The 23,815-nt window shown below is 51.0% G+C and overlaps 1 protein-coding gene across 2 annotated transcripts in view; it reads left to right on the top strand.

The window, feature by feature from the left end:
• Positions 1–3,455: 3,455 nt before the first annotated feature.
• Positions 3,456–23,815, top strand: part of PARVB (parvin beta) — a 59,933-nt gene continuing 39,573 nt past the window's right edge. Inside the window, exon 1 of one of the 2 annotated variants that reach the window (XM_068170737.1) lies at positions 3,456–4,003. In XM_068170737.1, coding sequence (XP_068026838.1) covers positions 3,889–4,003 — 115 coding nt within the window. In that variant the 5' untranslated portion in view covers positions 3,456–3,888. Of the gene's footprint in view, positions 4,004–17,814; positions 17,897–23,815 lie in introns of those variants that run through there. The other variant, XM_068170744.1, reaches the window with a different exon arrangement.

Raw genomic sequence — 23,815 nt, 5'->3', positions numbered from 1 at the left:
GTCAGTGAAGCCATGGATGTGGGTCTGGAAGCATCTTCTTGTTCTGCCTGCACAAAGGGAATGCCCAGCCAGGTGACCGTGTGGGAACTGCCGCCCGTGCTTGTGTGCGAGGCATGCCTCCTGGCTGACTTCTTCAGTTGTGATTCCAGCTAACAGTGAGCTCCTGCCTATTCACTGGGCATGACTTCCAGTGGGTTAAGGTGGGACTGATTCCCTGCTTTAGTCCTAACAACTTGTCTTTGAAGAGGGTTACTTTTTTTTTCCCCTTTTCTTTCTGTCAATCCTGAGTTGGCATCCTAAGAGAATCTGAACCTAGAGTCTCAACCTAGAGCCTCAACCTAGAATCACAACCTAGAATCCACTTTCCCTGCAGAGAAATGTTTAATTCTTTTTGTTATTGAGTGTTGGAAAATTTAAAATCATGACACCAAGAAAATTCTGGGAGAGTAGAACAGAAATACAGAAACAGTTATACGCCTGATGTCTTCTAAAGACACAGGTTTGGACTTACTGGCACACTACTTGACTGCTGGATAGGATAGGATTAGGATAGGATAGGATGGGATAGGATAGGATAGGATAGACCAGGTTGGAAGAGACCTTCAAGATCATCACATCCAACCTCTCATCCAACACCACCTAATCAACTAACCCGTGGCACCAAGCACCCCATCAAGTCTCCTCCTGAACAGCTCCAGTGATGGTGACTCCACCACCTCCCCGGGCAGCCCATTCCTGGACACAGGACTCAAGGTGTGGCCTAAGCAGTGCAGTGTACAGGGGCAGAATGACCTCCCTGCTCCTGCTGGCCACACTGTTCCTGATACAGGCCAGGATGCCATTGGCCTCCTGGCTGCCTGGGCACACTGCAGGCTCATGTTCAGCCTACCATCAACCTGTACCCCCTCTGCCTGGCCAGCTCCAAGGAACCAGACTGAATTCCTTTTCCCAGTCGAGTTAGCACTGAGACTCCACTCTTTTTCAAGAGACCCCAGTTTAATACATTGCTTTAGCCTTGGTACCTGTTGCTGTTGCACCCTAACTAAGCCTGTTTATGTTGGTAACTCACTTTCTGAAAGACAAAGGCTGGAAGCTGCTCTGCCTAGTTTTGCAGAGCTCCATTCCACCACAAATCTTTCCCTTCCTATAAAACTGTAGCAACAGGTTCATTGATGTTCAAAGCACCCTGTGTGAATGACAGAGGTCAGGTTCATTTCAAAGAGCCTTTCCCGGTGTGTGTATCCACCAGCTGCTGTAGCAGATACGTATCTAACAAGGAAAGAGCATGAAAAAGGCTTTGTTATGAGATAACATATGACACTATGTTAAGAATGTCAACAACTGCTGCTAGTTTTTCTCCAGCACCATCTTCACTTTGACATGGGGAAAAAAAAAAGAATGGGAATGTTTAGATACCAAAATACTGTTAGGATTTTCTCCTGGGAGGTCAAAGTTGAACCTTTTGATAAATTGGATGTATCCTGTTGCCTTAAGAACTTGTTTTGTGCATGTTGTTTGTGAAGCGCTGCTGGCAGGTCCTGCCTGACCAACCTGATCTCCTTCCATCCTCAGGTGACTGCCTGGTGGGTGTGGGGCAGGCTGTGGATGTAGTCTGCCTGGACTTCAGCAAGGCCTTTGACACCGTCCCCCACAGCAAACTCCTGGCCAAGCTGTCAGCTCGTGGCTTGGACAGCAGCACTCTGAGGTGGGTTAGGAACTGGCTGGAGGGTTGAGCCCAGAGAGTGGTGGTGAATGGTGCCACAGCCAGCTGGCAGCCAGGCACCAGTGGTGTGCCCCAGGGATCAGTGCTGGGCCCTGTGCTCTTTAACATCTTCATTGATGATCTGGATGAGGGCATTGAGTCCATCATCAGTAAATTTGCAGATGGCACTAAGCTGGGGGCAGGAGTTGATCTGCTGGAGGGTAGAGAGGCTCTGCAGAGGGACCTGGACAGGCTGGACAGATGGGCAGAGTCCAAGGGCAGGAGATTGAACACATCCAAGTGCCAGGTTCTGCACATTGGCCACAACAACCCCAGGCAGTGCTATAGGCTGGGGTCAGATACTATGATACTATTCTGTCCATCTGTCCAGCCTGTCCAGGTCCCTCTGCAGAACCTCTCTACCCTCCAGCAGATCAACTCCTGCCCCCAGCTTGGTGTTGCCTGCAAATTCACTGCTGATGGACTCAATGCCCTCATCCAGATCATCAATGAAGATGTTAAAGAGCACAGGGCCCAGCACTGATCCTTGGGGCACACCACTGGTGCCTGGCTGCCAGCTGGCTGTGGCACCATGCACCACCACTCTCTGGGCTCAGCCTCCAGCCAGTTCCTAACCCAAGGTAGTGTGCTCCTGTCCAACCAGCCTGCATGTTTGTGTGATGCTGTGAATGTCTTTAAGATTGCAACGCTCAAAGCTGTATTAAAATGTGCCTGTCCAGTCCTGCCCCTTTCTCTGAGAGCATTATCTTGGGGGGAGGGGAAGAAAGAAATTAGTGTTCATTGTCGAATGCACTTAGAGTTGCATCTGTGGAGTATTAATAGCTACTCCAAAAAATACTATAGTATCCATCATAGGATCAGGCTGCACAGCCATTATAAGTTCATGGAAGTGTGCACTGCTATTTGAAAGGATCTTCACAGCCACAGTCATGTGTTTCCTCTGCTTCCCTTCTGCTGCCACTTGCACTTGAGTTACTTCACGCTCGGTAACACCGGAAAGCTGGGCAGGGTGGTTTTGGTTTGTTGGCTTGTGTTTTTTATTCATTAGTTGCCTAAATTCTACAAGAACAGCAACAAGCAACTGGAGGTGGGGGGCAACAATAGCTCTTCATGCCAAGGGATTGTTTTGGGTCGATTCTCTCGTGAAACTACATGCTCAGAAAACTTATGCTCAGGATACAGCGTGTGGTGTTACTCTGTGTCAGGTCAGGCATGAAAATCTGTCTTGGTACAAAAGTTCTTGTGCCAAGTCACATTAATTCAATGTGGTTCTTTGTTAGGGCATGGGCTGCTGACAGGGAGATGCTCGTGAGAGCATGGCCAAAGGCTGTGCGTGACTTTAGGCACTCACTAGTCTCATTAAAGTCAATAGCACTATTTCAGGGGACTAAAGTTAAATACAGGCAGCCTGATCGAGGTGAAACTGCTTCAGCAGGTAGGTTGGACCACACAATCTTCACAGGTCCCTTCCAAGCTCTACCATTCTGTGATGTGTCCAAGCCTCGCACTATAAACTCTTCAGGATCTGCTTTTATTGTACATTCCACAAAGCCCTCACACAGTTTCGCCAGAAACTGCAAAGGGGAGCCCTCTCAAATGGCACAGGCTAAGAGTTTGCCTTCGAGCTTGCCCTGTGGCGTGGCCATGCAGCGACGCGGGGCTTTGCTTTCCTGCAGTCTTTCACCCGCTCTTTCCCCACCCCGTGGGTCTGGCCGATGCCTCGTCTGGCGGTGCATGGGGCCGCAGAGCCCCGCCAGGCTGCCGCTGCGCACACACGGCTGCGGACTGGCTCCCTTGCCGGCCATCTGAGCACAACCGGCTCTCTGCCGGTGAAGCTTCGGCGTCCGCTCGGGGGTGGCTGAGGCGCCCCAGGGCTTGGGCTCGGAGCGGCCACCGCCCCGCGGCCCCCGGCGCCGGCTCCGTGCGGCGGCCCGCCCCCGCCTCCCGCAGACTTCCAGGCCGTGGCAGGGCGCTGTGGCCGCCGGCGGTGGCTCCCAGCCCGTCCCCTGCCCTCCGTGCGGCTCCGGCTTGCCCACCCCGCCGCCTCCCGCTCCCCGCCGGCTCCCCTGCCTCTGTTCCCGGCGGGCCCGGGCGATCCGGCAGCTCCCGGGCTTTGTTCGGCTCCGCCGGCCGCCTCATCCGCAGGGCATCCTCCGACAGAGCCGATGTCTGCCGCGCCCGTCCGATCCCCGACGCTGCGGCCCCACAGGATGAAGAAAGACGAGTCGTTCCTAGGCAAGCTAGGCGGGACGCTGGCGAGGAAGAAGAAAGCCAAGGAGGGTGAGTTCGCCTGCGCGGAGCGGAGGAAGGAAAGCGCACCCAGCCGCCGTGACTGGCAGCGGCTTCCCCGTCCCGTCCCGTCCCGTCCCGTCCCGTCCCTCCGCGGGAAGCCTGCGGTCTGCGGGGCAGAGCTCCTCTTTTGTTCCCCAGGCCCCGCGCCGCCTGGGGAGGGGGCCGCCGGGAGGGCGATGTGCCTGCTTTCTGCTCCCGCAGCGGCCCCGGCGAGGAACGGGACCTCGCCCGCCCCAGCCCGGCGGGAGAGCGCTTCCTGCGCCCCGCGGGAGCCCCGGGGCCCTAGGCGAGCTTTGAGGGAGTCGGCTGGTGGCGGGGCTGCCGGGAGGTAGCTGCGCCTGGGAGCAGGTGGGAGGTGGCCATTCATTGATCTAGGATCTCCTCAGGGCCGGGAACGGGCTTGGCCACTTGGCACCACTGCTTCCCAGCTCTGCTTTTCCTATGTCCGCCTGCCCGCAGCTGGGAAGGGAACCTCAGAACCCACTTTCTGCTGTCAAATAAAGTTCTGGTGACCGAGGACACTGTGAGCATCATTTTTTCAAGCCTAGGAGTTGAGGGAGCCACGAGGGACCCCGAGCCCACTTCATCCATAGGCTTGTAAGATGGGTACTCCTCTCAGACAGTTTCTCATAGCCAGGTATGTTCAGCAAAGCCGCTTAGCCCCTGACCACAAGATACACTTGTGTGGGTAAGTGTGTGTGTAAATGGGTATGCTTTCATTGGGCTATACCAGAGTGTGTTCCTTGGGGTTGTCACTGCCAGTGCCAGCCAGGCAGGGAGCTGTCAGCCTCCCTCTTCAGTGTGGGGTGACTGGAGAAGCTTCTTCACTCTAAGCCCTAAGTGGACTGGCACCCATATCAGCGTGGCTCAGCCATCACCATGCAGCCATTCCTGGCTGGACCCGCCTGGGCACTCCATCCCTGGAGCAGCCTTCTCACATGGGGATGCATGCAGGCAGGCTGCTCACAGCAGAGGCTGTGAGGAGATAGCACTCTTTACTCTGAAGCAACATGACTGTTTTTTTTCTTCCTCCCCCCTTTGTAGATAGGAAGACAGCATCATGCTGCTAGATTTGATAAAGAAAGTTTAGCTCTGTATGTATGAAGTGTGCTGTTCTATTGAGCATTGTCTCCTCTGAGGATGATGCACTCTGTCCCCCTCTGCTTCCCTGACTCCCCAGATACTGGCTTTGTGGAGAAACTTCCCCTGCATTATCCCCAGACTGCTGCCACCTGCTAGCAGGAAATCTGATTGTCCTTGCCTGAGAGGTTTAACACAACTTTGACTATCTGGCTGATTAAAGCTGGTGTTGATTTTGTTCTAGTGCCTGAGAGGCGTGGCAGGGACATAAGTCACGCTTCAGCTTACTTTCATCTGGCTGTTGTGGTGTGGCTTACTAGCATTCTCTTTATTTTTAGTCCAAGTTTTCCCACTGGCTCTGCTGAGGAGCAGCAGAAATGGCCATGTCTTACTTGTGATCTCATTTGCTTCTGAAGGAAGGTGGTGGAGAAAAACTCATTCAAAGGTGGCCTCCAGGCTTACACAGGTTGACAGTGTCTCTCTCAAATGAGAGATTTGAGTGAGTCCTCAGGGGCTGCAAACTGGCCTAACTTGCACAGATAATGTGATAAATGGGGGGGCATCAGGATCTGCTTGCTCAGCACTGGCCTGATGCTGAGCTGTGTAGGAGCTCGTGTGGGCCTCTGCCACATCAGCAGTAAGATGGAAAAGCCAAGGACTGAGTGGCAGAGAAGCTGCTCTCCACTCCTCAGGAGGATGCTGATGGTTGTAAGAGATCTCCAGCCATGTTGTTTGCTGTGGTGGATGCTTTCCTCTGCTTGCTTCTTCCAAAGCCCTCAAGTTTCATATAGTGCACAATAAGAAACAGATACTTAGGGATGTTGCTGCTGGGACACCATCCCTGGAGGTGTTCAAGAGGGGATTGGATGTGGCACTTGGAGTCATGGTTTAGTTAGTCAGGAGGTGTTGGGTGACAGGTTGGACTTGATGATCTCTGAGGTCTTTTCCAACCTTATTGATTCTATGATTCTATTTTGGCATTGCTAGGTGATGTTTTTGAGGTAACCACTTTCACCAGGGGCCAGCCTCTCGCTTGGCTGACTTTTCCCATTCCTTTGCCTGCTCTGCTGGCTGCAGTGCCTCTTGGCAGTGGAAGGGCCTGGCTTGGTTACTGCCCTCGGTATTTAGTGGGGAACCATTACTGTGGTCATATGAAGCACAACCATCATGCTTCTGCCAGTGTGATGGGGAGGAAACTGAAGCATGTGGGGCAGCTTTATGAGTATTTCTTCCAGTGTGAGTGTGTGAAGAGAGGAAAGGCTACCTGCAGGCCTGGGGAACCACCCCTTGGATGTGACACGCTGTGGTGCTGCAGGTAGCTTTGGCCCTTTGTTGTAAGGAGAAACTGCTTATTGCCCTTTCATATCTTGCAGCTTCTTTGTGAGTTAGCTCTCAGATGTAGGCTGTCCAGACCGTGGCTGTGAAGCTGGAGGAGGCAAAGGGCTAAGCAGTGATGAGGTGGTGGGGTGGGGAGACAGACTGGTCCATGACTCGTGGTAGGATCTGGGCAGCTGCAGGAACAAATTCCAGGGATAGAAACTAAGTCTTTGTGAGTGTGAAGCAGAAAGAAATTGGAAGCTCCTCTGAGTGGAGCTCATTGAATGAGTTGATAAAACCACCTAAGAGCCATGCAATCAACTTCTTCTGTGTGCTTAGGAATCCTTCTGCCCATGGGGCATTCTCTCTCTCTCTTCAGGTGGTTTCTGCTGGGTTTCTCTGAGGGGCCCAGCAGAGGTCAGAGTGATCTTCCCTGAGTAAATAACTGCCTTCACCAACTGCTTCACAGCAGCAAATGTAAATGTTGACTGCTGATTTGCCACAACAAGAAGTCGTCCTTGCATACTCTGCCTCTACCAGCAAGCAGGCTGGCATCTTCTTTATACATACTTCTTGCTTTCACAGCCTGTCTTTTGCATCATAAATGTGGGCTTGCTGTCACTGTCTCAGCTGTATTCACCTGATGACCTTTAACCCAGTCATGGCAAGAGCTATAATCCAGTTATATCTATCCTTTCTTTTGTGTGTCTCTGTGCACAGCTTCTGAGCCACACAGCTTGATGATCCTTATGCAGGTGCTGAAGAAGTTGGCATTTGTCACCCAAGCCATTTCCTTTCTTTAATCATGAGTGGCAGCCATGCAGCAAATAACTCCAAGGTATGTCTGGCAACCCAGAACCAACTCAATAGAATTACTTTTTGGGCTAACTGCTTCCTAACAGACTGCAGTCTATTTTTGGAGAGGAAGGTGTGATAGGCTTATCAGGGCAGACACTGTGAGCTCATACCCTTGCTTCTTTACAGGAGGTTAGATAAGGCTCCCAGCTACACTGGTGATAGCCATTGTGGCAGCATTCAAAGTATTTGCTGTGGCATGTCAGTAGCTTTGCTGCTGCTCTTGCTTTAACGTGGTGGTGTGACACAGTGCTTTGGAAGTGCTGGAATGTGAGACAGGTTTGAGACCTCAGGTCAAACTGGTCAGCATTTTAAGTCCAATTCTATAGTGTGCTTACACTCTTTGAAGAAGCCTTTGAATTCCTACCTCCAACATGTGCTCTGTGCTGTTGCTCTTTGTATTAATGTTTCAGAATTGCTATGATTGAACTGATGTGTTGGGCAGATGTGGCTTAGAAGAAGCAGTAGCCACTGCTGTTCGTATGGGGAAGCCGTTTCTACCCCGGTTTCCTATGGAAGTACAGGGTGGGTGTCTCGCTGTCTGTTTGGCTCCTCCCTTCCTCTTCCTTTCCAGGAATATTTTTAACCCACAGTTTGGCTAAAAGTGCCCCTGAGAGGCAACTACTGGCCTTAGGGGTTATTAAATGGCTGTGGGTTGTGTCAAAAATAGGTCACAGATGACTACAGGAAGACCTTAGTGAAGTCCTGCAGCAGGAAAACTTGCAGATGAGCCCAACCCTTATGGGCTGCCAGAGGGCTTATATGGGAGGGACACAGCTGGAGAAAGGGCCTGGCTGTGGGTAGAACACTGCATGGAGATGAGCACTTACAGCCAGTCATGACACACATCCTTCAGAAAGTGGGGTGTGTTAGTTCTAGTGATCCTTGTGACCACCTGATTTTTACTTCCCACCCTGCCCTTCGTTAGAGTGTGTGGAAATCTGCAAGAATCCAGGTTTGCCTGGTGTTACTGTGGCATGGCTCTGTCTTGCTCTGCCTTGGATTTTCAAGAGGTGCTGTATCTGTAATGTGATTAATAATGTTCAGGAGCTCCAAAATCTGCTTTGAATCCCTCAGGAAGCTCTTGGCGTGCTGTCAGGGCCTTTAGCAGGGCACTGTCCCATAGCTTCTTCTCAGACCCTGCAAAAGGTAGTTCCACATAGTGCCAAATCAATAAACCTCTCCCCACTCCTATTGGTGAGGGCGATGCCTTTGTACTGAAGTGAAGGGGAGGGGGTTTCTGTAAGCTTTGCTCCCAGCCTGCTTGCAAAGCTTTGTTTTCTTTTCCTCATCCCACCCTGTATAACAGATCTGAGCAGCGGGTGTCAGCTGTTGTCTCCTGTACCTGTGTGTATTTATATGGCCTGTATGGAGGAGTCCTTGAAGGGAATACAGCAGAAGTAATTGCTTAGTGTTGTTTCTCAGTGACATGATTGAGGTTGGGCATAGGGCTGAGGGAACCGGTCCAGAGAAGAGCAGGGAAAGAAGGAAGGAGATGACAGTGCTGCAGGGGGTGGAATTACTGCAGCAGCAGCTGAATAATATGAAGGTTTTATGCATATCAAGGGAGGTTGAAGCATTGCTGTTGGGGTGTGTGGCTCAGTGTCACAGGGGGATGGCATGCCTGTGGAAAGTTTGCTGTTGCATTTGTCTGCGGGCACACCGCCTTGGCAGCTCGGTGGATGCTCATCAGTAGATGGCAAGAGGGAGATGGCAGCAGGTGCCTCTCTTCCTCAGGGAGAAAGGGTGGAGGGTGGGGAGGTGAAGTGACTTGTTCAAAGCCATCTGGCAAGGCAGTGACAAAGCTCTGGAAGGAAACTGTATCTCTACAACTACCTGAAGGGAGGTTGTAGACAGGCAGAGGTTGGTCTCTTCTCCCAGGCAGCCAGCACCAGAACAAGAGGACACAGTCTCAGGCTGCGCCAGGGGAGGTTTAGGCTGGAGGTTAGGAGGAAGTTCTACACAGAGAGAGTGATTGCCCATTGGAATGGGCTGCCTGGGGAGGTGGTGGAGTCACCATCACTGGAGGTGTTCAGGAGGAGACTTGATGGGGTGCTTGGTGCCATGGGTTAGTTGATTAGGTGGTGTTGGGTTGGTTGATGGGTTGGCTGTGATGATCTTGAAGGTCTCTTCCAACCTGGTCTATTCTATTCTATCTTGGGTGCCTTGATCCTTAGGCAAAGGTGCTGCATAATCTGCCCACTTCCCACAGCTCTACATGTGCTAAGACCCACCCATGAGTTGTTCAAGTGGGACTGCTCATCTTGCTTGATCCACTTTGGTTTCTGGAGGGGAGAACATGGGGAAATAAGATCAACAGCAGAATTAAATTGGAGGAAACAGTTTCTGTATCATTCCTTTGAAACTGATGGGGCTGCTTGTGCAGGTCATCCCTCTCTGAAGGGAAAAGTCCTTCAAAACCAACTCTGCTTCATTGCTTCTGCATTGGTGAGTATACCTCAGGTCTGTAAGGCATCCCCTTGGCTGCAATGAGATAGGAGAGTTGGTTAGAAAATGGTTCTCAACTTTCCTTTGAATATGATGTGCTCAAAGTAGTTAAACTCTCTTGTTAGTGCTGTTAGTTGATCTCCAGGGGGGTGTCTGTGTAAACAAACTGCAAGCAAACCAAACCTCTCTGGCTCTGCATGCTGCACCTTTGCTGCAGCTATTGCCTGGTGGCTGCTTAAGAATGCCAGCAGAGATACTTAGCTTTAAAATGATGCTGAAAGATGCCTGTTAAATAGATCCTATAACCATGCACAGCTGTAAGGGCTCCTGAAGACCCTCTTCACTCACTTGGAGGGCATCACTCCTGTTGGTGGTATTATTCATCCTCCTTTTTCTTAAAAATGCTAATGCAAGGATTTGGGAAGAGGCTTCCTTTTCTCATTGGAGTCTGCCCTTGCTTAAAACCAACTGTTCAGTGATACCTGCTTTCATTTTTCCTAAATGCTTTATTAATGCTAACAGCTTGGGAGAGACTTGCAGCCCAGAAAGCCAACTAGATCCTGGGCTGCAGCAGAAGTGTGGCCAGCAGGGCAAGGGAGGTGATTCTCCCCCTCTGCTCAGCCCTGGGGAGACCCCACCTGGAGTACTGCCTCCAGTTCTGGAGCCCCTATGACAAGAGGAATATGGAGGTGCTGGAAGGTGTCCAGAGAAGGGCCACAAGGATGAGCAGAGGGCTGGAGCACCTCTCCTGTGAGGACAGACTGAAGGAGTTGGGGCTGTTCAGTCTGGAGAAGAGAAGGCTCCAAGGTGACCTCATTGTGGCCTTCCAGTATCTGAAGGGGGCTACAGGAAGGCTGGGGAGGGACTGCTCAGGATCTCAGGGAGTGATAGGACTAGGGGGAATGGAATGAAGCTGGAGGTGGGGAGATTCAGGCTGGAGGGGAGGAGGAAGTTCTTCCCCATGAGAGTGGTGAAGCCCTGGAATGGGTTGTCCAGGGAGGTGGTTGGGGCCCTGTCCCTGGAGGTGTTTAAGGCCAGGCTGGCTGAGGCTCTGGCCAGGCTGATCTAGTGTGGGGTGTCCCTGCCCATGGCAGGGGGGTTGGAACTAGCTGATCCTTGTGGTCCCTTCCAACCCTGACTGATACTATGATACTATAACATTTCCAGAAGCAGGCATCTGGCTGTTTCTGTTTGGAGGAGTGTGTGGGTGAGCCCTGGAGACTTTCATGTGTGGAGGGCTGCATGTGGAGCTGATAGGAATGGAACGAGCTGTGGAGGCATGACTTCAGGCAAAGGCTGTGCAGGTGCTCTCTGCTGGATGATGTGAAGGTCCCACTGGTGGGTCTGTGCAGACAGATCAGCCTGTGCTCTATGATGTGTTATCATAAATGCTTTAATCTTGACTTCAGTGTGTGGTGGGTTGAAATTTCCCCCTCCCCCCAGCATTAGATTTGCCAGACCAGCTCAGTTGGAAGTGAATGAAAACTACCACACAGTGCTTGGGCTTTTAAGAGTTGTGGCAGTTAGGTTTCTTTACTAATACAAATGCACCTCACTGACTTGCATGTCAGCAATGCAGGAGCACAGATGTAGTGATGTATTTAGGCACAACAGTGCCAAATGTCTTTCTGTGTACTCCAAGAACAGTTCCAGGCCAGCTGATCTGAAGACAGATGAAGCTGGGGGAGTGCTCTAATGGACTGCTTTGAGCTTTGGATCATACTTTGCTGTTGGGAGGTTTTGGAGATTAGCTGGCAAGCTGCTTCTGTTGTGAAAGCATGTCAGAGCAACGTGCTGCTGAGGGATGCAGGGTTATGTGGCCTGTGGCAAGGCCAGTGCAAGGCAGAGGCTACTGGCTGCAGGCTGAGGTGCTTCAACAGCTACAGCTGGGAGGGAAATTTGGTGTGTGCATCTTAAGCATACAAGTGCCATGGACACAGCTGATGATAACAAAGTTAGTAGCTGTGGAAGTGCCAGTGGAGCTGGTACTCCAGAGCTGCTCTGAGAGATCTGGGGGCCCAATTACTGTTAGTTTTCAAAGGAAGCCAAGTGTGCAAATTTCTTTGGCACCATCAGAAATCTTAGCCTGAAAGTATGCACCTGAGGGGGTTGTCCCTGTCAGAGCTCCTGGGACGTGATGGACTTGGCAGGCTCATATGTCCCAGACACTGACATGTACCTTAAGGAGTTTTATGCTTCCCCCATAACGTCACAGAGTCACAGAACAGTTTCAGCTGGAAAAGTCCTTCCAGATCAAGTCCAACCATTATGTAGCTCTACCAAGTCTGGTGCTACACCATGTCCCTCAGCACCACATCTCTTTGTCTTTTAACCCCCTCCAGGGATGGGTATTTAACCACCACTCTGGAGGGTCTAGTCCAATTTTTGAGAACCCTTTCTGTCAAAGAGTGTCTTCTAATATCCAGTCCAAACCTTTCCCAGTGCAGCATGAGGCCATTTCCTCTTGTTGTAGGGAGAAGAGACCAACTGTCACCTCAGTCCAACCTCCTCTTAGTTGTAGAGAGTGAGAAGGTCTCCCCTCAGCCTCCCTTTCTCCAGAGTAAACAACCCCAGTTCCCTCAGCCACTCCTCATAAAACCTGTTCCCCAGAGCCTTCAGCTTCCTTGCCCTTCTCTGGACCCACTGCAGTAGCTCCATGTCTTTCAGTAGTGAGGGCCCCAAAATGAATCCCTGTACTCAAGGAGTGGTTTCACCAGTGCTGAGTGCAGGGGCATGATGGTGTCCCTGGCCCTGCTGGTCACACTCTTCCTGATACAAGCTGGGATGTTGTTGGTCTTCTTGGCCACTTGAGCACACAGAGGCTTATGTTCAGCCAGGTGTTGGTCAACACCCCTGGCTCTTTCTCTGCCAGGCAGCTCTCCAGCCACTCTTCCCTAAGCCTTGAGTGTTGCATGGGGTTGTTGTGACCCAAGTGCAGGACTTGGCACTTGGCTTTGTTGAATTGCCTGCAGCTGGCTGCAGTTCATTGATCCAGCCTGCCTAGGTCCCTCTGCAGAGCTTTCCTACCTTCAAGCATACCAGCACTTCCTAGCTTAGTGTCATCTGCACACTTACTGCAGGTGCACTCAATCCTCTTGTCCAGGTCATTGCTAAAGACATTAAAGGGAACTGGCCCCAGTCCTGGGCCTGTTTGTGATCCTTGCCACCCTTGCTCACACTGTTGATCCAGGAGGCTCTGTGCCTGCCTTCTCAGCACTGCAGTCTTGTTCCCTTTTCAGCATTTTCACAGAATCAGCCAGGTTGGAAGAGACCTCAGGTCCAACTGATCACCCAGCCCTAACTCATCAACTAGACCATGGCACCAAGTGCCTCATCCAGTCTCTTCTTAAACACCTCCAGGGATGTACACCTCACCACCTCTCTGGGCAGCCTGTTCCAATGGGCAGTCTCTCTTTCTGTGAAGAACTTCTTTCTAAGATCAAGCCTAAACTTCCCCCTGTGCAGCTTGAGACTGTGTCCTCTTGTTCTGTTGCTTGTTGCCTAGGAGAAGAGACCAAGCCCATCATGGCTACAACCACCTCTCAGTCCATGTTCTTATGCTTGTGGGCATAAGTCTTCACTGCAGCAGCAGGCAAAGGGCCAGCTCTCAAGCCCCCTCACTGTCATTTTAGGAGATATTAAGGCCACCAGGAAAGAATGGAGGGAAGCCTTTTTTACCAAAGGCTTCTCTTTGTGCTGATGTGAAAGTATAACTCTTCCCCCACATGCTGACTTCTGCTCATTATATCAGCCATGACAGCAAACTTTCAGGTTCTTTGACCTAATGGGATCTGGGTATTTTTATTGCAGAAGCCAGCTGCCTGAAGCTCAAACCAGGTGGCTCCAGCATGAGATGCAGCCAGTACTATTAGCTGTGTGTTACTGATGGCAAGGACTCTGTTCTGGTCAGCTGTCAAGTTGCCCACATGGCCTCCTCTGCACAACCCTCTGACTGACCTCCTCTGCACGGTGACTGTGGTTGTTGCTTATGCTTTCTCTTGCCTGCTCTGTGAGGTGTGTTATATATGTGAGTTATCACTGATGAAGCTTGTTTTTTTTCCTCAGGGCCCAGCAAAATCAGCTGATGAAGCTGGCAGAGTTGTTTAACTTGCAAAGCATGTGGATCTGCAGCAGGTTTTCCCTGGGGTCTGCATGGACTGGTCCTTGCTTTATGACCCAGCCCGGTGGCTGTGGTGCCCCTGCCTCTGGTTGTTGTCGTGTGCTGCAAGGGTGCTTCTCACTCTGGGCTGAGGGGTGGAGGCAGTTGTGGTATTTGTTGTGGTGGGGCAGAGGGAAGTGGAAGGGAGGGAGGTGAAGGGTGAGAAAGGGGAAAGCCTCTGCTTTTCAGGGGCTCTTCCAGGTGCCATTGGGAGGAGCAGCACTGGCTCCTGGGACCTCTGCTGCAGGACAGGCTGTGCAGTGGTGGGGCATGCCATCCCCACCCTCACAGGAGTGGCTGTCTTCAGGTGATCTACACCAACAGTGCTAGTGTGGGTGCCAGTGACTCCCATGTTTCTCTGGGCCTGAGCTGAACTCAGAGGAGAAGTGGGAACAGGAACCTCTGTGTTGTACAACGAGCTGCTCACGGCCAAGTGATTTCTCCAGGGTGAAGTCTGCTCTGTTCAGGTGTAAATTTCCTAATTTGTACTCTTCTGTTGACTAAGTAGAAAGCTGCAACCCCAGATCCATGACTTCTGTGGTGTAAGTCTGCTTTAGCTGGAAAAATATTGTGGCTAACATGCATAGTTCTGGGGTTCTGTAATTGGAATCTGATGAAGTCTTGCTCTGGAAAACAGATGTGGAGATAACACACACCTGGCAGCGTGCACTGGCTGAGAGCAGTGACTGCCTGAACCTCTGTTTCCTCCTCTTGGAGGAACAGATATCTGCACAGTGAAGCTTCTGATTGTAAGTCCTGTACACATGGTTCATTTCCTTGCACCCACTGCAGAGCCTTCTCCAGAGCCCTCAGGCTGGGAGGAGAGGCTGTGGGGTGGGATTCTGGTTTTGACTTTGCTAGTGGCGAGCAACAGCCTCCTTGGGAATTCAGTTTTGCCTCTCAGTGATTATCTCCCAAGGTTACAAAGGCTTCATAATAGTCCCCAAGGCCCTTCTGGTGGCCAGATCTACACTCTTAACAAATCTCTTTTCACTGTGTGCTGCACCTTGGCTACAAAACATGTAGGCTGTTCTGGTTTCTGGAATTGCAGCTTCTTCTTTAGTACTTCTGTCAGCGTGTGGCTGAACCCTAGTGATATCCCCTGAAAAAAGCAAGAGTGCATTTTCCATGGTAGCTGCCACATGGCCTTACTGCTGGGTCTGAATTAGCTGAAATGGTTGCACACACCATTTATCTGGAGTAAGGAAGGAGGCTGTGAGGGCTGGATGTGGAGGAGAGCTATTCTGAGGTCTGTATAGAGGCTTTTTGCTGAGTTTAACCAGCAGAATGTGTCATCCTCAGAAAGTGTCTTTCCCCTGTGCCTGCTTGGCAGATGTGTGTGTGTGTTATTAAACAGATGCAGACACTCCTGTCATTTTAAAACAGAGTAGTGTTGCTTGCTCTCTGACTTTCCTAGCCCAGCAGATGGATTTGGAGGCTTTGCAGAACTGAGGAGATTTTCTTCAGAAATGGTAGAAGAGGACAAAGTCTGAGGGCATCCAAGCTTGTGTTTTCTGCTTAGGATTGGAGTTGTAAAGTTTGCCCTTGAAGGGCTGTCACTGGCTGCCCTCTCTGTGGCTCCCACTATTGTTCCAGTGAATTGGCTTCACTGGAAAATTAGGCAGGCTGCAGGAATGCTATCACTGCAGGGACATCCTGGATCTGTACTGAATTTGGTCTGGCAGGGACCTTGGCTCTCTGGGGCCAGTTCTGTTTAATATCAATGATTTGGATGGGAGGGTTGAGTGCACCCTCAGCAGTTCTGCAGACAACACTAAAGTGAGCAAGCATGCTGATCTGCTGGAGGGTAGGAAGACACTGCAGAGAGATCTGGGCAGGTTAGATCAATGAGCTAAGGCCAATGGAATGAGGTTTAGCAAGACTAACTGCTGGGTCCTGCACTCTGGTCACAACAACCCCAAACAACACTTATAGGCCTGGGGAGGAGTGGATAGAAAGCAGCCTGGCGGAAAAGGGCCTGGGGGAGCTGGTAGACAGCTGGCTGAACATGAGGCAGCAGTATGCTAAGGTGGCCAAGAAGGCCAATGGCTTCCTGGCCTGTGCCAAAACCTGTGTGTCCAGCAGGGCTAGGGCAGTGATTGTGTCCCTGTACTTGGCCCTGCTGAAGCCACAGCTACTGTGTTCAGTTCTGGGCACCACAGCATAAGAAAGACATTGAGGTCCCAGAGTGTGTCCAGAGAAGAGCAATGAAGCTGGTGAGGAGTTTGCAGGGCATGTTGTATGAAGAGTGGCTGAGGGAACTGGGGTTGTTTAGTCTAGAGAAGAGAAAGCTAAGGGTAGATCTTACTGCCCTCGACAACTACCTGAAAGGAGGTTGTAGTGAGGCTGGTGCTAGTCCCCTCCCAAATAACTAGTGATAGCACCAGAGGAAATGGGTGCAAGGTGTGCCAGGCAAGGTTTAGATTGGATACTAGGGAAAATGTCTTTGTTTGGAAGAGTGGTGAGGAGTTGGAACTGGCTGCCCAGGGTGGTGGTGGAGTTGCCATCCCTGGAGGTGTCAGAGAAGCTTGTAGATGTGGTGCTTCAGGATAGTTTCATGGTAGATGGGTTACAAGTGGACTCGACGATCTTCCAGCCGTAACGATTCTGCGGCTACCTGTGGCACTGCCCCTGTGTTGTGTGATCTGTGTCTTGTGGTCTGCCCTGGGGTGTGTCCTCTTCAACATCTTCATCAATGACCTGGATGAGGTGATGAAGTGCCTGTTCATACAGTTTGCAGATGCACTAACCTGGGTGACCAGCTGATAGACTTGAGGGCAGGGCTGTTGTTCAGGGAGCTATACACAAGGCAGGAGAACTGAGCTGACAGGAACACTCTGAAATCCAGTGAGAGCAAGGAAAAAGTCCTGCACTTCAGACAGAAGAGCCTCTTGCAATGCTCTGGGCTGGAGATTGCCTTCCTGGTGGGCAGCACTGCTGGAAAGGCCCAGGGGGCCCTTGGTGGGAAGTGAGGCGCCCATGGGCCAGGAGTGTGCCAATGCTGTGAAGAAAACCAACCATACCCAGGACTGTATTAACAGAAGCACAGCAGCAGAGTGAGCAAAGTCATTATCCCACTCTACTCAACACTTAGATCCCATCTGATACACTGAGTCCCATTCCCCAATACAGGAAAGGCATGGCTAACCTGGGGTACCTTCAGCAGTAGGCCAGGTCTCTGCAATGAATGCTGAGGGAGCTGAACTTCTTCACTCTCTGGAAGAGACTGCTTCATGGACATCTTGAAAAAACAGCAGGAGATGATTGGGAAGATGGAGCCAAGTTCTGCACTGTTGTGCACAGCAGAGTAGAAAGGCAGCTCCAGAGAGTTCCAGCCTGTCTTCTCTTGTGAGGTCTGTAGTGCAGTCCTTACCACTGAAGTGCTTCTCTCGGCATGTTCCTCTGGTGCTCAAAGCAACAACTGAAATATTTTTTCACACATTACTTCTCTGGAAACCATTGAGAGAACTTCTTTACACTTTGCAGCATCTACTTGTACAAGGAGACAGTTCAGTGCACTGCTTTAGTGTCTTGGATGCAGGTAGGATGCCGGAAAGAAAGAGCTAGGCATGAGCAGCCTCAGTCTATGGTACTCTGAGAGCTGTGTGTGGAGTGTTCAGGTTCAAGCTTCTAGTCTGGAGTGCTGCCTGTCCCTCCACTGGTCCTGTGCTCTGCTGAGCTGCAAGCTAGCAAATTAACTGAAGAGCAGCAAACCCTCACCATGTGTGTTGCAAACAGGGTTTGCTTTCCAGGGTTTTCCTTGGCTGTCGGGGTGACGTGTGGGCACCTCCGGCAATTAGGCACGTGCAGTGCTTGTGGTTTGCAGCCTCATTTATCTCCGCTTACTCTTCCTGCAGAATCATGTTACACAAGCTAAATGTTGCTTTTTTGGACTTGCAAGTCATAGCTGTAGCTTCATTTGCATTTGTGTGGAGTTTGTTTGTTGAACTTTGGAGCTGTGCCTGGAGAGGACGGAGCCTTTCTGCTGTGTCTTGTGCTCACCTGCCATCCCTGCTTCAGAAGTGAGTTTATTGCTCTCTACTTCTCTTGACACCTTAAGAAGACCAGGCAACAGCAGATGTTTTGGTATTTGCACAGCAGACTGCTTCTGGTGGTGGTTGTTGACCTTGTCATGCCTTTGGGAAGTGGTGGTGGGGAGGAAAGGAACGGGAAAGCAGTGAGCTGGGGCAGGTAAAACTGCTTGGGCAGTTACCTAAGGGGCTTCCATTCAAATACACACAAATGAAGTGTCAAACCATGAGGAGGAGGTGGAAAGAAGCTGGGGGAGGGATGGAAACCAGTTCAGTTGTAAAACATGCTACCACAGGCCTCAGCAGTGACTTTTTTGATGTGATGAGTTCTGCCTGGCAGAGCTTGCACAGGAAGGTTTGTGTGTGGGATCAGAGCTTGTAGGAGGCAGGAAACTGAACTACTTCTCCCAGATTTCTTCATGGTGCAGAAGAGAAGAATTGTGTGAATGAACTAAGTATCTCTATTCCAGGGTGATGCTATTAGCTCTGCTTCTGACAGCTCCTGCTGTCTCTCCCTTGATTTGCTTTGGCTGTATGCATCAAACACCTTAAGCAGTGAGGTGATTCTGCTTTCTGGAGCTGGTTTTGGTTAAAGAAGTCTTGTTGGTGCTCGGTGCCAAACCAAACCTCCCCTCGTGCAACTTGAGGCCATTTTCTCTCATCCTCTCACTTGTTACCAGGGAGAAGAGACCAGCCACTGCCTTGCTCCAGCCTCCTCTCACGTGGTTGTAGGGATTGCTTGTGTCCAGTTCCCTCAGCCACTTCTCACCAGACCCTTTCTCCAGACCCTTCACCACAGTTGTTGCCTTTCTCTGGACCCAGTCCAGCATCTCAATGTCTTTCTTGTAGTGAGGGCCCCAAAACTGAACCCAGGATGCCTACAGGGCTATGACATTGGGCATCCCTGAGATGTGGTGGGATGGATCCTGTGACTGGAGGGTGGGAATGGATAGATACAAGCTCTTTAGGAAAGACAAGCAGCTCTGGAAGGGAGCAGGAAGAGCTGCCACAGTCATGCCCAGCCTCCAGGTGGTGTGCCCCCTGACTCTCATTGTGGAAGGCAGCTAAGCAGCATTTGTTGCAGCTGTGGCTTGCCTCCTGCTGATATGATGGCTCTGTGTTGGTACTGTGGGCTCATCTTGGCTTTTATCACTGTCTGTTTATGGCCAGGCAGCTGTGGGTTGGCTCTGGCTGTGCTGGTTGCTATCATTGCCAGATTAATACCAGAGCAAGGATCTGTCTGTCCTGTTCAGTCATTCCAGCAGTGTAACAGCATGGTTAGCTGGCCTTGCTTTGCTGGCTGTTGTGTGGCCCATGGCTGTTCTGAGTGCCTTGTCTGCCTACTGAGGTGTGTAAATAATTGCCTTTCTCATCACAGTGCTGCTTTAAATGCAGTCTGTTGATACAATGCCTTTGTGTGGATTTGATCAAGTCTTGGATCTGCCTGGGATTATTAATTCTCTATTATAATTTAGGAGGCTCTGTCTTTCTCCTGGAGTCTCTACCAAAAGGTCCTGGAGCCTTTGGTAAATGTTCAGCAGTTACTAAGGCAGTAGCAGAGCTATGAGTTGTGTGTGTGGCTTGTCTGCACAGGCAGAGTCTCACCATATCAGCATGCACTGGGTTTGGGGCTGGTTTTGAAGCCTTGCAATGCAACAGTTTCTCTTGGAAAATGCCAGGGGTTTGTAAAGTCCTTTTTGTTCAGTGCTCCTGGAAGGCTTGCAGTTTTGAAAGCAATTCTGTGTGTGAAAGAGCTGTAGGTGTCAGGTGAAGAGTCTGCATGTCTTGGTCTGCCTATACACATAGCCTGGAGAAGAGGAGGCTCAGGGGAGACCTCATTGCTCTCTACAACTACCTGAAGGGAGGTTGTAGCCAGGCAACCAGCACCAGAACAAGGGGACACAGCCTCAAGCTGTGCCAGGGGAATTTTAGGCTGGAGATGAGGAGAAAGTTCTTCACTGAGAGAGTCATTGGTCATTGGGATGTGCTGCCCAGGGAGGTGGTGGAGTCCCCATCCCTGGAGGTGTTCAAGAGGGGATTGGATGTGGCACCTGGTGCCATGGTCTAGTCATGAGGTCTGTGGTGACAGGTTGGACTCGATGATCTTTGAGGTCTCTTCCAACCTTGGTGATACTGTGATAGGCAGAGCAGCAGGTTAGGAGACAGAAACTGCAGGGTCTTTCCCACCAGGGACTTGTTGCCTTCAGGTGTGACACCTCCTGAGGCAGGGGGGAGCTTCAGCAGCCATTTGATCTTTTATAGCAGGCCTGGCTGCATCATCAGGGGGATTTGTCCTGGCCACACCTCACCTGAGGTGTGAGTGACTGAAGGTTGTGTCACTGGTGTCTTTCCTTCAGGAGTGGTCGGGTGTTGGAGCAGGCTGCCCAGGGAGGTGGTGGAGTCACCATCCCTGGAGATGTTCCAGAAGCATGAGGGCATGGCACTTTGGGGCATGATTTGGTGGCCATGGTGGTCTTGGGTTGATGGCTGGACTGGATGATCTTTGGGGTCTTTTGCAGCCAGAACAATTCTACCATTCTGTGCTCTGAAGGGAGCAGAAATATTCTTGAATACGGACTTTCTGGGTTTAATGTTTCCCCCCTGTGATTATCTCAACTCTTGGGATATGAATTCCAGGCAGGTGAGTCAGTGTCTTGGAAAGTGCAGCTAGTCATGGTTTTGTCCTTGGGAAGAGCAAGGAAACTTGGGAAGCAGTAAGACATTGGAAGCAGGAAGAGAGCTTCCTGTGCCGCTGAAGTTACGTGGTCGTCGCACGCTTCCCGTCTCTGTGCGGCTCCGACCGAAGAGGATGACAAAGTCACTTAAGCAAGTCATCTGTACTGGAGCCAAAGGTAACAAAGCAGTCTAGTAGCTCCCAAAGTTAGGCTTTAATCACCAAATAAAGCACCATCATGCAGAAGTAGTGGTTGGGTGATGCGGAGTAGCCAGCTTGGCGCTTGTTGAACGCAAAGGAACGCACTGTATCCAGAGCCCCCTGATCAGTGTCACAGCAGCTGCTGCTTTCTGACCTGTGGCATTCAGCCTTGCACTCAGAATCCACTAGAGCTAAAATTAAGTAGCATTTGCCATCTGTTTTTGTAAGAGGCAGAGGCTTGCAGTCCATTTTTTAATAAGACAGTGGATAGTAAAGACTTCAGAGGTGAACTCTGCTGTTGTTGACGCGTTTGAGAATGACACTACAAGTGTGAAGAGCGAAGGCAGAAAGGATCAAACTGCTGATGTCAGCTTGCTCGTTCTTCTGAAAGAGATAAAGCAGGGGCATCTCTTTTTTACAGCACTCCTGATGACTTTAAAAGCCCTTTCCTGGCTTGTGAGAAATACTTGGCAGCCCTGGTAGCACTTCCAACCTTCCACAGCTAATTGCCTCTGCTCTGTGCAGTTTTCTCTCATGCAGCAAGACAGACTCCCTGTCTTAGAGATGCAGGGCTGCACAGCCTGTGTGTACACAGTCCATTCCTTGTATTAGTGTGTTTGCAAGGCCAGCACGGCTTCCAGTGCAACTAAATCATGTTGACTGCTGATGCTGCCAGAAGGCTGTTCAAGCATCAGAGAGCTGCTTTCCTGGGGATTGCCAGAGAAGTCACTTTTTCTCATGAATTGAAGTTTCTGGTTGAGAGAAATCCTCAGGTTTTGCCTGAATACCTTGGCCACTTGCCCATCCTTTGGTACATTTAGAATTTGCTGCTGCTGGCCAAAGGGGTCTTGAAGTGGTTCAGAGGAAAAGGAGCAAGGGGTGCAAGCTGGAGCATAGGAGGTTCCATGTAAATATCACAGTGTCACAGTATCACCAAGGTTGGAAGAGGCCTTGAGGATCATCGAGTCCAACCTGGCACCACAGACCTCAGGACTAGACCATGGCACCAAGTGCCACATCCAATCCCCTCTTGAACACCTCCAGGGATGGGGACTCCACCACCTCCCTGGGCAGCACATTCCAATGACCAATGACTCTCTCAGTGAAGAACTTTCTCCTCACCTCCAGCCTAAACTTCCCCTGGTGCAGCTTGAGACTGTGTCCTCTTGTTCTGGTGCTGGTTGCCTGGGAGAAGAGACCAACCCCTTCCTGGCTACAACCTCCCTTCAGGTAGTTGTAGAGAGCAATGAGGTCTCCCCTGAGCCTCCTCTTCTCCAGGAAAAACTTTCACTGTGAGGGTGACAGAATGCTGGAGCAGGCTGCCCAGAGAGCTTGTGGAGTCTTCTTCTCTGGAGGCATTCAAAACCCTGCTGGATGTGTTCCAGTGTGACCTATTTTGGGTGATCCTGCTTTGGCAGAGGGGGGTTGGCCTGGGTGATTTTTTGAGTTCCCTTCTAACCCCTGATGTTATGTGCTTCTGTGACTAGCGCTGCCTGTTAGTTCAGGATCTGCTCAGACAGTAGATGTTCAGCTAGAAGGGAGGGAGGCTTTAGCAGGTATCTATCAGAAATCATAGCTAATTCTGCCAGAAACCTTTCCAAGGCATCACCTTTCTGTGCCTGTGGTGACACCTGACTAGTCTGGTGTAAATTCACAGCTGAATCCTTTAGACCATCAGCTAGTTTTCCATCCAGGCTGTAACCATTCAGCACAGTCTGGGTCATAGGAAGAGGTGGGGGCAGACATTTTTTGGTAGGCGGGAGAGCATTCCCTGGATGTTGGTGCTGCTTGTATGAGGGAGACCTTTGCCCTGGCATGGCATGGAGTGCCAGCAGGAGCAAACAAAACAGCCTGGGGCAAGAGATACAGGAAAGCTCCTGATGGAGATCAGCCTGGACTAAGTGATACTACTCCAGCCTGTCCTCAATTTCCTGCCCCATCCTGTCTTCCCCTGCCCTGCTGCAGGTTTCCTCTGACCAATCTATGAAATTCAATGATCAGGCTTTGGAGAAAGGTACTTTATACAGACTTAGAGAGCAAAGGACAATGCCAGCCCAACAGAGGAAGCTGTTGCCTATGGGTAAGGGAAAGTGAAGAGAAGAGTACCTTCTGTGAATGGGCAGACTGAGGGAGAGCAGGCAAGGAGCAGTAATACCTTGTGTGGGGCCTGCTGTGACTGGTAATCTGTTGCACAAGCACAGCTCTGCTCTACTGGTGAGATGCTGCCTCGCCTGCCTGGCTCATGAGGTGTAAGGAGCTGTGATAAACCTCACAGCAAAGCTTCTTTTGCCCATACAAAGTCGAGGAGGCTGATATTTGACAAGCAATTACCAGCCATCCATTCTTGCAGTCCCTTTGGGGTTGGGAGAGCATGGCTAACGCCGGGGTGCTCCATGCTGGCTCCTTGACCTGTCCTCTGCCCTTGCTCCTGGGTGGGTTCTCTGCTCTTGTGGTTTGGGGGTGGTTGGTTGGGTTTTTTTTTAGTATGTTCGGCATTGTGGCTTGGTTTCCTTTTCCTGGCTGTGTTTGCTCTGCAGTGATAAGTGACTACTGCAGAGTAGCAAGCAGGGAAAAAGTCCTCAGCAGATTTCCAATGCAACATGAAAGGGTCCTGGAGCGCAGCAGGAGTTGGAAATACCCTGGCAAATTTAGGTCCCTGAGTGCAACTGCTTCTCTGCGTGCTGGCTGTTGCTGTGTGAGCCTCTGTGCTCCTGGGGCGTGCTGTCGAGGTGTGGAACCCAACTGTGCTTTGCTCAGAGGGTGGAGATGACTTTCTCAGGAAGCTCCTTGCAGAGAAAACACTCTCTTTGTGGCACCTGCCCTTAGGTGGCCAGCAGCAGGACAAGGGAGGCACTTGGCTTCCTTCAGAAGTAGCAGGGATAGGGAGGGATTGCTGACTGGGAGTCCGTAGCCAAGTGCTGTGTCCTCCCTCCCCCTCCACCTAGCAGCTGGGAGGCTATCTTAGTACCTCCTCCTGAGTCACCATGCCTGAATTAACATAGGTTTGGCAGTCCCTAGGTGGCAACCCCTCATGC

Source organism: Melanerpes formicivorus, unplaced genomic scaffold (assembly GCF_026170545.1).
Source record: "Melanerpes formicivorus ecotype bairdi unplaced genomic scaffold, bMelFor1.0.p_v2 SCAF_3, whole genome shotgun sequence".
Lineage (NCBI taxonomy): Eukaryota > Metazoa > Chordata > Aves > Piciformes > Picidae > Melanerpes > Melanerpes formicivorus.
This window is presented reverse-complemented; position numbering and strand designations above follow the sequence as displayed.